The 12,176-nt window shown below is 48.6% G+C and overlaps 1 protein-coding gene across 3 annotated transcripts in view; it reads left to right on the plus strand.

Moving 5' to 3' along the window:
• LOC119963342 overlaps positions 1 to 12,176 on the plus strand; it is a 320,297-nt gene that overhangs the window by 135,419 nt on the left and 172,702 nt on the right. For all 3 annotated transcript variants that reach the window (XM_038792342.1, XM_038792344.1, XM_038792343.1), the window contains 3 exons: positions 331 to 645; positions 3,554 to 3,868; positions 4,173 to 4,487. In XM_038792342.1, coding sequence (XP_038648270.1) covers positions 331 to 645; positions 3,554 to 3,868; positions 4,173 to 4,487 — 945 coding nt within the window. The remainder of the gene's footprint in view (positions 1 to 330; positions 646 to 3,553; positions 3,869 to 4,172; positions 4,488 to 12,176) is intronic.

Below are 12,176 nucleotides of genomic sequence, written 5' to 3' on the forward strand. Positions count from 1 at the left end.
GAGTGTCATTTGTGGTAAGTTTTGCTGGGGGTTTCCTGCCTGCTCTGCCTCAAACCAGACAAATCTCCGGTCAGTGAAAGAGGTGAAGAAAAGAGACGCAGCAACTGGCAAGACATGAAACGACACCGCAATGAGAGAGCCAGATACTGCCAAACCAATCAGTGACCCATTGGTATGCACCCATTGTCTCTTGAGACAGGGTGGCCAAGAATATGTTGTCTGCATTAATCTGCGTTGGGAGGAGACTGGGCTAAAATGTGTAGACAATGATTCCATTCAAAGTCTAGATAATCCCAGACCCGCCTAAACGTATACACATCTCTATTCCAGGTCCAGTGCCCATACGTCTGGTGAACGGTCCGAACATGTGTTCCGGGAGAGTTGAAATCTATCGTAACTCCAGCTGGGGAACTGTCTGTGCAAATGGTTGGGATCTTAACGAAGCGAGTGTGGTCTGCAGAGTGTTGAATTGTGGGACAGCCCTGTCAGTAACACAAAGTACCATCTATGGGGAGGGGACTGGGCACATCTGGTTGGAAGATGTGGGGTGTGATGGGAGCGAGATTTCTCTCGATCAGTGCACTGCCAACCCACAGGTGGGGAATAGCTGCAAACACAACGAGGACGTTGGAGTGACCTGTTCAGGTGAGTGATTTGCTCTTCTAAGATTTTTTAAAACTTTGCTAGTTGGATTGAAACTTTCATTTTCTGGGTTACAAGCATAGACATCTGGGTTACTTTTCCATTAACCCTTATTCGTAGAATATGTATAATGCAGAAGGAGGCTATTTGGTCCATCGAGTCTGGATCAGCCCTCCGAAAGAACATCTCACCCAGGCCCATTCCCTCAGCCCATTCCCATAACCCCACCTAACCTGCACATCTTTGGACTGTGGGAGCAGGAGCACCCGGACGAAACCCACACAGACACGGAGACAACGTGCAAACTCCACACAGTCACGCAATTGAACCCGGGTCCCTGGCTCTGTGAGACAGCAGTGCCAACCACTGTACAGCCCTGCCGCCCCTTGAGATGCTTATTGGCTTTGAGGTGTTGCAGAAAATAATTTACAGAATGATACTGGGGACAGGAAGTGTTCAATTACAAGAACAGTTTACAGAGATGACTCCACTGAATACAGAACGTTATACAGTGATCTCATTGATGTTTGAGATAGTTTGAGATGTTTAATATATTTGCTATGGTAGATAGAGAAGGCTGGATTTTCCATGCAACTATGGGAAACAGGTTGACACCAATTGTGGGTTCCGAATCCTCCCACAGGAGGAAACGGTCACTCATTGGTATTTTCACAGAAGTGCCCTCTTAATTGACATGGAGGGTGGTGGGTAAACTCAAAGTTGGAGGACCAATCAAAGACCTGACTGCAGATGAGCAGCAGGCTACAATGGATACTAAGGAATAGGGAATGTGCTTCAACATGGAGCACCATCTCACTAACCTTTTTAAAAATTTAATTTACGGGATGTGGCCATTCTTGCTAGGTCAGAATTTATTGCCCATCCTTTGTTGCCCTTGAGAACGTGGTGGTGAGCAGTATACTTGAACTGCTGCAGTCTTGATGTGTAGGTGCATCTACTGTGCTGTTAGGAAGGGAGTTCCAGGATTTTGACCCAGCGACATGAAGGAACAACAATATATTTCCAAGGTAGGATGGTGAGTGACTTGGAGGGGAACTTCCAAGTGGTGGTGTTCCCAGTTATCTGCTATTCTTATCCTTTTAGATGATAGTGGTCATGGGTTTGGAAGCTGTTGCCTAAAGAGCCTTGGTGAGTTCCTGTAGAGTATCTTGTAGATCAGTGCATCTCAAACTATCTGATGTGGCGTACCGGCAGTTTTTATTTTCAATGTGCCAGGGACCGGTGAGCGAAACAAGCCAATCCAGGATTACTGTCTCTTTCTTTTCTGGAAACACTCCAAGTACCGGCAGACGATGGCTCGCGTACCGGTACCACACTTTGAGAAGCACTGTTGTAGATGATACACACACCTGCCACAGTTTGTTAGTGGTGGTGAGAGTGCGTGTTTGTGGAAGGGGGAGCAATCAAGTGTGCTGCTTTGTCCTGGATGGTGTTGAGCTTCATGAGTGTTGTTGGAGCTGCACTCATCCAGGCAAGTGGAGATTCCAAAACACCTTTGACTTGTGTTTTATAGATGGTGGACAGCCCTTGGGGATCTCAGGAGGTGAGTTACTTGCCGCAGGATTCCTAGCCTTTGACTTGCTCTTGCAGCCACAGTATTTATATAGCTATTCCAGTTCAGTTTCTGGTCAGTGGTAATCTCCAGGATGTTGAATGTCAAGGGGCGATGGTTAGGTTATATCCTCCCTTGTTGTGGATGGTCATTGCCTGGCACTTGTTTGGCACAAATGTTACTTGCCACTTGCCACCTCAAGTCTTGATAATGTCCGGGACTTGCTGCATTTGGACATTGACTGCTTCAGTACCTGACGAGTGGTCAATGGTGCTGAACATTGTGGACTCATCAGCGGATATCCCCACTTCTGATCTTGTGATGGAAGGAACGTCATTGGTGAAGCAGCTGAAGAGGGTTGGGCCTCAGACACTACCCTGAGGAACTCCTGCAGTGATGTCCTGGAGCTTTAAAACAATTAAATAAATTATAGATCTCACACCCAACCCGCCACTTTCGGGGAGGGGAGAGCCTCAACAGAACTGGTTTAGGGCCCAACTCCAGGCACATGATTGACTGCTCTTGACAGGAGGCATTTCCTCATGAATAGGAAGCTGTTAATGTTGGAGATCAGTTGGAAATTTCAGGGACAGTACAGTGACACAGTGATTAGCACAGCTGCCTCACAGTGCCAGCAAACCAGATTCAATTCCAACCTGAAATGAAAGGAAATGAAAATGAAAATTGCTTATTGTCACAAGTAGGCTTCAAATGAAGTTACTGTGAAAAGCTCCTAGTCGCCACATTCTGGCACCTGTTCGGGGAGGCTGGTACGGGAAAAAACCTGGGTGACTGTCTGGAGTTTGCACGTTCTCCCTGTGTCTGCGTGCGATTCCTCCGGGTGCTTCGGTTTCCTCCCACAGTCCAAAGATGTGTAGGTTAGGTGGATTGGCCAACCTAAATTGCCTCTTAATGTTGAAAGGTTAGGTGGGGTTACCGGGATAGGGTGGGGCATTGGGACTAATTAGGGTGCTCTTTGAGAGAATCGGAGCAGACTTGATGAGCCGGATGGCTTCCTTCTGCACGACAGGGATTTTATGAATCTAATATTTTATGAACTGAGAGTGATAGAGTTTTGATTGTTAAGGCTATTCAGCATTACAGAACTGAGGTGGGAAGGTGGATGGTGTTAAGATACAGATCAGCCATGATCTGATTGGATGACAATACAAACTTCAGGCGCTGAAAGTCCTCCTCCCGTTCTATGTTTTTAAATATTCTCTGTGTTAGCTGACATTGGCAGCAGAATAAAAGTGAATGACAGTGTCCAGCTGAAGGCTCTTGTGAATGTCAGTGTAGCCCCACACCAGTTTAATCTTGTTCTTTTGTCTCTTCCAGGTCCAGTGCCTGTACGTCTGATGAATGGCAGCAACATGTGTTCCGGGAGAGTTGAGATATATCGTAATGGTGTCTGGGGAACCGTCTGCGACAATGGCTGGGATGTAAAAGCAGCGAATGTGGTGTGCAGTGTGTTGAGCTGTGGGAAAGCCCTGTCCACAGATAGAATTGTCTCCTATGGAGAGGGGACTGGGGTGATCTGGTCATACAATGTGAGCTGTGATGGGACAGAGCCTACCCTCGATCAATGTTCTGTCAATCCAGGGATGGGGAATAACTGCACACATGCAGCGGATGCGGGAGTGACCTGCTCGGGTGAGTGGTGTTTCTTGGGGTAAATGGCAACACGTTGGGTGATGTTGGGGTAATGTTGGGTTAATGTTGGGTTGATGACCGAGTGTTGGGTGACATCTAGGTGTACGTTAGTGTGGTGTTGATGTTGGAGTTTCAGTTGATATCAGTAAATCTGGTGTTCCCACAATGATATTGGGGTCGATCAAATCTCTAATGTGATGAAGGTGGACACAAGTATATGTAAAAGGCAGACTGATGCCTGTGACTGCTCTGTACAGCTACCATTGTGTGAACCAGTTTAAGGGTGTTCCCATCTCTATTCCAGGTCCGGTGTCAGTGCGCCTGGTGAATGGTAACAATGTGTGCTCTGGGAGAGTTGAGCTCTACCGTAACTCCAAGTGGGGAACCATCTGTGACAATGGTTGGGATGTTCATTCAGCGAATGTGGTTTGCAGAATGCTGAACTGTGGGACGGCTCTATCAGCAACAAGAGATGCCTACTTTGGAGAAGGGATTGAGGACATTTGGTTGGACAATGTGACGTGTAAGGGGACAGAACCTGCCCTTTATCAGTGCTCTGCCAACCCACTGGTGGGGACTAACTGCACCCACAAGAAGGAGGCCGGAGTGATCTGCTCAGGTAAGTGGAGTGACATTCTCAGATTTTTCAGAAGTCAGGTAATTCCCTATGGATGTGCGCGACTGTGGTACAGGGATTGCTGTTCATTCCCAACATCCTTTACTCGCCCAACCAATCTAATCCCACTTTCCAGCTCACTCCCACAGTGTAATTTAAAATTTCATTTTCTCAGACATGGGAGTTGCTGGCTACATCATTGTTCTTATTGCCTATCCTTAATTGCCCTCGAGAAGGTAGTGGTGAGCTGCCTTCTTGAACCACAGCAGTCTATCTTGAGTAGGTATATCCACATTGCTGTTAGAGAGGTAGTCTGAAGTAGGTTTACTATGTTATTATTGTGTAATAACACAATAATTTGGTGTTATTAACTACACACAGTAAAGGATTCAAGCTAGCAGCGTTCTCCATGCTTGCTTGTACGCATGGCTCTGTCCAACACTTGACTGACTTCTAGGTGCAGGTCATATGTTCTCTTACATCACTGTGTAGCTGGTGCTGTACTCAGGACAGAGATGAAAGTAGGTTGATACAGTGCCGGTAAGAATGTAAATCATGCGCCCTTGTATCAGCTTGACTCTCTGACAACACAACTCACTGGAAAAAAGCTATCTCCTTATTAGTCCCAGAATGATGGAAAGTACTTTTCAGAAAGCAAAAATGAAGTAAAACGCAAGTCCAAATTATCGTAGAGCTTTGGGCCTTTTTTGGCCTCCCATTCTTTTCTTTGTGACTGCCACAGTAATTGACATTAAACATTGGAAACAATTGAGTTAGGGCAAACTTGGGAGGGGAAAACTGCATCACTGTGGGTGGTAGAGAGTGCTCAAGTTTTACTTTTCAGAATGCACAGATGTTCTTAGCTCTTCATGCACTATAGGCAACTCAAAATCAATTTGGTGTTGTAGATTTGACCAGATGCCTTTCAAAAAATTAGTGGTGCAATTTCGGAAAGCGCTGTAGACGCTGCTATATGCAACATCGCATTTCACTGCAATATGTATAATTGATAGATTTCATCCTATTCTATGTAATCACGCATATGTTGCATATCAGCTTGCACATACAGATTTATACAGAAAGCATTTGTGATTTACAGAAACATTCTCTTGTAATGTAGCTGACAAAACTGACTATTTCTTCTGCCATGGAAGAATAGATACTTTCAGTGATCTGACAACCTACGTTTCAAGCCTGTTTGTATTGGAACTGAAAGCCATGCAAATGGCCAAATCTCGTCATATGTTTCTGGCACATTGTCGAATTAAATGTTACCTAAAATATTCTTTCTTCAAGAGAAAGATAAAAATCAACGGCAAAATACATCAAAAATATAAAATGTTAACATAATAATAATATAATAATCACTTATTGTCACAAATAGGCTTCAACGAGGTTACTGTGAAAAGCCCCTAGTTGCCACATTCCGGCACATGTTCAGGGAGGCTGGTACGGGAATTGAACCCGCGGTGCTGGCATAATTCTGCATTACAAGTCAGCCATTTAGCCCACTGTGCTAAACCAGCCCCTACTTTTGTAGGATTATGAAGAAAGGGACTTCAAAAATATCAAGGGCCAATGGTTAGCATTGCTGCCTACAGCGCTGAGGACCCGGGTTCGAATCCCGGCCCTGGGTCACTGTCCGTGTGGAGTTTGCACGTTCTCCCCGTGTCTGCGTGGGTTTCACCCCACAACCCAAAGATGTGCAGGGTAGGTGGATTGGCCACACTAAATTGCCCTTAATTGGAAAAAATAATTGGGTACTCAAAATTTATATTAAAAAAAAAATATCAAGGGCCAAGGGTGCAATCTACCGGCCGCATTGCAGCCGAACGGGAGCGCAACACGGCGGTACATGCCGGGAGAAGTCACCTGCAGGCTTCCCAGCAGCCGGTACGCCTCACAAGGTCTACTGAGATCTCATGAGGCGTCATGATCAGGATCCCGCCCGCAATGGGAGTGACAAAGTCTTACGTGCCTAAGTAGGTTTTAAACCCAATTAGGTATGCTCTCCCAGGATCTATCTGGCTCCCGGCATCCAACAGCATCCCCAGGGAGTCTCCAGTAGGCCGCTGTTCAGTACTGGTCCACGCAAACGCGGCCTTCCTGGAATGTGGGCACCTTGGCACTACCAGACTGGAACCTTGGCACTACCACCCTGGCCCTGCCAAGGTGCCCGGATGGCACTGCAAAGCCGGCAGGAGCATTGCCAGGGTGGCAGTGTCAAGGTGCCAAGATTCCAGGGTGGTACAACCAAGAGTCAGGGCCTGAAGGATATAAAGAATTAGGAGGTACAAAGTGGGCATGTAGGGACCTCTGGAAGGTTGGGCAATGAATGGTGGAGGTTCCGGAAGGGGGGATCCAAAAGTGGAAGGCCTGAAAATGGAGGGCGCTCAGTAATCCCATAGTGGGGTATCATCACTTGGGGGGATAATGCCAATGTATGGGGGGTTGATATTGCCCATGGGTGGGGGAACCCACAAGCCCTCTTATAGATCGGAGCACCCTTTCCAAAATGGTGGCCCAACCTCTGAGGAGCGACCTGTCTGGCCAGTGAATTCAGCTCCCTAGTGATGAAAATACTTCAAGTATGGTCTTAACTGGGAGAAACTCCTCAGGCTAAGAGTAGGGGAGTGAGAAGTATTGGATAATTGTTACAAAAAGCCAGCACATGCACAATGGACTTGCTATATTATTCTATGGTTCTATCACAAGATATCTAATTTCGAACTGTGGGAAAAAGAACCCTTCTATTGAAGATAATTGCACTGACATGCTGCAACAAAAATATTGTTTATAAAGAAGAAGAATGGGCTTCCCATATCAGTACAAAGCAAAGAGGTTTCTTGTCCAATTCTGAGCTTTTATAGGTGACCAATAGTTTGTCATGTATTTGGCTGTTATGTTTCTCGCTTCAATATTTCTGCTAATGTTATGCCATCAAGCTATTATATTTTGAGTGCTCTGCCCTCTTTTGAAAAAGCCGACAGCTGCCTTTGAGTCAATATATGTCAAAGAAAGATGAAAACAGTCATGACAGAAATTCAGAGGGCACTATTTAACGGAAATGAAACAGAGCCTCATGTTGAGTGCATTTAGGCGAGTGTTTCTGGCATTGGCAGCGCCGAGAACAACTCCGCTATTAAATAGGATTCTGCTTCATGTCTGGGCCTGGCGAGAAACGCCCCGCCGAGGTTGTGCTTAGTCCCACTTCCTGAACTAACGAGCTTAGCTCGCCAGTGCAGGAAGAGATCGCAGTCCATTTTTAAATGTCGCCCCAATCTCTAGACCCTCCCCACCGCAGCCTGCACCCCGCCCCTCCAAATGTCCCAACTCCCCAATAAGGGGGTCATCGAGCCCCCTGCATCCCACATCACAAGGGCAGGGCAACCCCAGGTACAATCACCGGCAAGGGAATGATGCCACCTGGGTAGCTTGGCAGTGCCAGCAAGGCACCCTGGCTGTGCTCCTGCCTGCCTGGCAGTTTTCCTGGGCACCCTGGCACTTCCAGGGTCGCACCAGGGTGGCACTTTCAGGGTGCTAGGCTGGCAGTGCCACAGTGCACAGATGGCATCATGGGTACCAGGGTATCATCCTGCCCAAAGCCTGGCCGCCCAGGGGCTCACGATCATCTGGGAGGCCCCCCGAGTGCCAGTACGCCTGGTCCACGTTTGTGGAAACCAGTGCTAAACAGTGCCCATTCGGGGTCTTCGAGGCGACGCTGTTCGATCCCGGGCGTTGGCTAGATCTGGCGTAGCCATATTCAAGTGAGATTTGACTGCTCACTTGAATATGCAAATCTGGATCCCGCCCTCAATGGTCAGGATCCCAAACATGATGTCTTGCAAGATCTCGTTAGATCTCGCAATACGTGTGGAGACTGGTAAATCCCGTGAGAGGCCGCACGTGAGATTTACCAGCCACGTTGCCTCCCGAGTTGGGTGCGGCGAGGCCAATAGATCATACCCAGAGTCTCCATACGGAGCAAGTCAACGGTATTCTGTAAAAAAATTTATTTTCAACTATGGGTTCCTGCAATTGCTGTTGCTCTGTTTACATTCCTTCACTTTCAAAAGTGCGATAAGTAATCATTTCAATCATCCTCATAATTTCTTCAATAAACCTCTGCTGTAACAAGTTTAGGAGGTTGAACTTTTTTTGCACTATTTATTCAAAGTATTGTTCACTGGTAATGTTCACTGGAATGTGGCCCAGAGGAACAGGAGCCAACCGGTGAGGATGGAAAGGAGGCCGTGGAGGAGGTAGGAAGAAGGTGCCGCATTAGGCCTCGTGTGTACCAGCAGCACCTGTCCTTCAAGGAAATGCTGGATTTGGTCTGTCATCGAAGACTCAGGCTGAGTAGGGGGGCCCTATGGCATACCTGCCGGACCATGGCAAACCTGGAACCGTGGGATTATGAGGGAGGACAGCCGCTCCCTGTGGCAGTCAAGGTGACGGTCGCCTTGAATTTCTTTGCCATGGTGTCCTTCCAAGTGCCGAGTGCAGACCTGTCCGGGTTCTCACAGGCCTCGGAGCACAGGTGCATCGATACCGTCTCGGAGGCCCTGTATGCCCAGATGGCACAATGTATCAAATTCAATATGGACCGAGCCAACCAGGCTGCCCAGACAGTGGGGTTTGCTGCCATCGCCACGATGCCCCAGGTCTAGGGGGTAATCAACGGGACCATGTCCCCCTATGATGTAAGGCAGACATGGTAGCATGACGGGATGGCCATCACAAACTGAAAGTGGTACCACTCCATGAATGTGTAGCTGGTGTGTGACCATGAGATGCACATCACGCACATCTATGCCCGATACCCAGGCAATGTGCACAACTCCTTCATCCTGGCACACTCGATGGGTCCTGACACCTTTGAGGCTCACCCCTAGGTGAGGGGTTGGCTTTTGGGCAATAGAGGTTATCCCTTGCGGTCATAGCTGATGATGCCTATCTGGATGCCACCCCCTCTCATGTTCACGCTCCCTCCACCAACTACCGTACTGCGCCCCCCCCCCCAGCGCACCTGCAACCCCCTTTGTGATTCCTACCTGCCTCATTACAGGGTGCAGACCCTGGCTTGGCAGTAACTGCAGGTCTGTCCATGGGATAAGGAATGATGACGCCCCATGCTGCGAGGACCACTGGTGCTCCACATCATTCAACAGCGTCTTACTCCTGTCCATGGTAGCACTTTCCTCCGTCCATCTCGGCAATCCCTGCATGTGAGCTGGCCATTCCAACACAAGGTCCCATCGAACCCTTGGGGTGGCAGTGGTGGGGACGTGGTCCGGGGTGGGGAGTGGAGGGAGGGAGGGAACGGGGGTCCGAATACTGTGGCGATGTGTGATGGCTGATCTGGGGCCTTGGCTCCGTGTCCACTTCCAATGACTGTCCATCTCTGTCCATGTTTCTACAGGTTTGTGCCCTCGCCCCTAACGGTATCCTGTGTGCTGCACCAGTGCTGGCTGAGGGGCTACAAGTCCCGTATGTCTCCTCCTGTCTCCTCTCTCTCTCTCTGTGGTTGTGTGCTGCCTTCTCCTGGTGGGGAGGGGTGTACAGAAAATGCACATGAGGACACGGAAAGCACAGGGGGTGGGCACCTTGTAGTCGGTATGTGCAGGGCGTTAGCATGCGAACAGACTGCCTATGGGTGGCGTTCGGTCGCCTTCTGGGTGGGTGGGGGAGGGCACGAGTGTGTGGGATGGGGGCTGGTGCCACGGGTACGGTGCTGGTTGCTCACCCTTGCCACCCTGAGGAGGTTGTGCAGCTTTTCACGGCATTGCTGGCCTGTCCTGGCGGTGGGGCTGATGGCGCTCATGGCCTCTGCCACCTGCACCCAGCCCTGGTGTACGGCGAAGGGTGGCAGCCTCCTTCCCACCCTAGGAAACAGTGTGCCCCGCCTTTCCTCCACAAAATGGGGTGCTGCTCTTCGGGTTGCCATCTTGTTGGCTGGGATGAGCGTGTGTAGGGAGTGGAGTGCTTATCTGGTGCTGCAGCTTGTCAGCCTCTCGAGTGCCAATCCCAGCCCAGTGAATCGGATGTTGTTTTGCATTGGAATTGCACTAGTTCCACGTGGCACCGCCGCTAACCCATTAATGGATCCTGAATTGCTCCTGGACCAGCGCTGCTATCGTGGTCGTAGAACATCACCTTTTCAGTCCCAGCGTCAGCACTTAGTCTCTGAAATGGAGAATCCCACGCCATGTATCTCAAGTGCATCTAGATGCTCTCTTAACACTCCAACATGTGCTCCAATGTGGTGTGCCCCAATGCCTCCAGCTGATGCAGAGACAGGCTGGTGATCTGGCAGTCCTGTAGCCCAGGATGACTTTAGCAGCTATCCTCAGGCAACCTGAAGCCTGAAGGACCACAGCATGCTCCTGCACAGGTTCAGTAACCTTGTCACGGCTACTGGACATGCTGAGGCTACTGACAGAGGGGCTAAAGAACCGATACCAGGAAATTCGCTGAGACGAGTCCCCAAGATGCCAATGGCAGCCACTCCTCCTCCATTGTAAGACATGTTTGTACAGCCCTGCTGACCTGAAAAGACAAACCTAACGGGGGCAACAGGTGCCTGGTCACGATCTCACATTGCCACTGTTGCACAAGCTTATAACGTAGGTGATAATATGAAGATTTGAATACATCTCCAGCATGTGCAGATTAGGTGGATTGACCATGCTAAATTGTCCCCTAGTGTCCAGGGATATGCAGGTTAGGTTATGGGCTTGCTGGGTTAGGACGGGGATTGAGCCAATTTGAGTTTAACCAGAGTCCAAATTTAGAATCGTACCAAATTGCAGATAAGAACCAATTGGAAATCAAAAGAGGGAAACTCGGTAGCTGGAACTAGTTTCAAGACAAGTAACTTAACACAGCAAATTCCTTGTACTAACACCAAGAAAATGGAGACATTTGATGCCCGAATGTTTATTCAACAAGAGAATTTGAGCGAGGCAGTTTGTGACCTTTAGCACAGATTACTTAAACTCAGGCTAGGGACATATAGTTCATATTTCCCAGCAAAATCAAAATAAATGAACTAATCCTGGAAATGAGAAGACGTTTGGATCTAATGTTAGCAGTAGAGTAGTCGGGGGAAGAGCTCATTAATATCTTCCCTGCCAGCATCTGTTGAGCTGGAGAAGCTTAAATTGCAGCTAGAATTTCAAGAGAGGGAAAGAGAGAAAGTAAAAAGGAAGCTCTGGAGAGGGAAAGCTGAAGAGAAAGGGAATTCCAGCCCTGAAAATTGGAAATGCAGCTGGCAGCTCAAAGGGAGAGAGAGGCCAGACAATGAGAAGCAGTTAGGGAAATATCTTCCCAGAAGCACCCCTTATCAAACTCCCAGAGAGCAACCAGAGTTTTATCCTGTCAGGAATTGTTCCCCTCCCTGTCCCGAAATGTGAGCAAGTCCGTGGTACTGCTCCAGGAAAGCAGGGCACTCCGTCCTCAATGCCAGAGGGAAAGCTAAACCTACTCCTCGCCCCCAACACCGAGTCCCCTCTGAAGGCCAAAGCCCTGATCAGTAGATTCGGAAAATAATCTGAGTTTGCACATTTATATAAGGTCCATCTAGAGTGTGACCTGCTTTCAGGTACTGTTAGAGTAGGAATTGTCCCTAAGCTACCAGTAGCAGGAATCAATTTCCTCCTTGGAAACGGTTTGGCTGGCAGCCAGGTGTTA

Source organism: Scyliorhinus canicula, chromosome 3 (assembly GCF_902713615.1).
Source record: "Scyliorhinus canicula chromosome 3, sScyCan1.1, whole genome shotgun sequence".
NCBI lineage: Eukaryota > Metazoa > Chordata > Chondrichthyes > Carcharhiniformes > Scyliorhinidae > Scyliorhinus > Scyliorhinus canicula.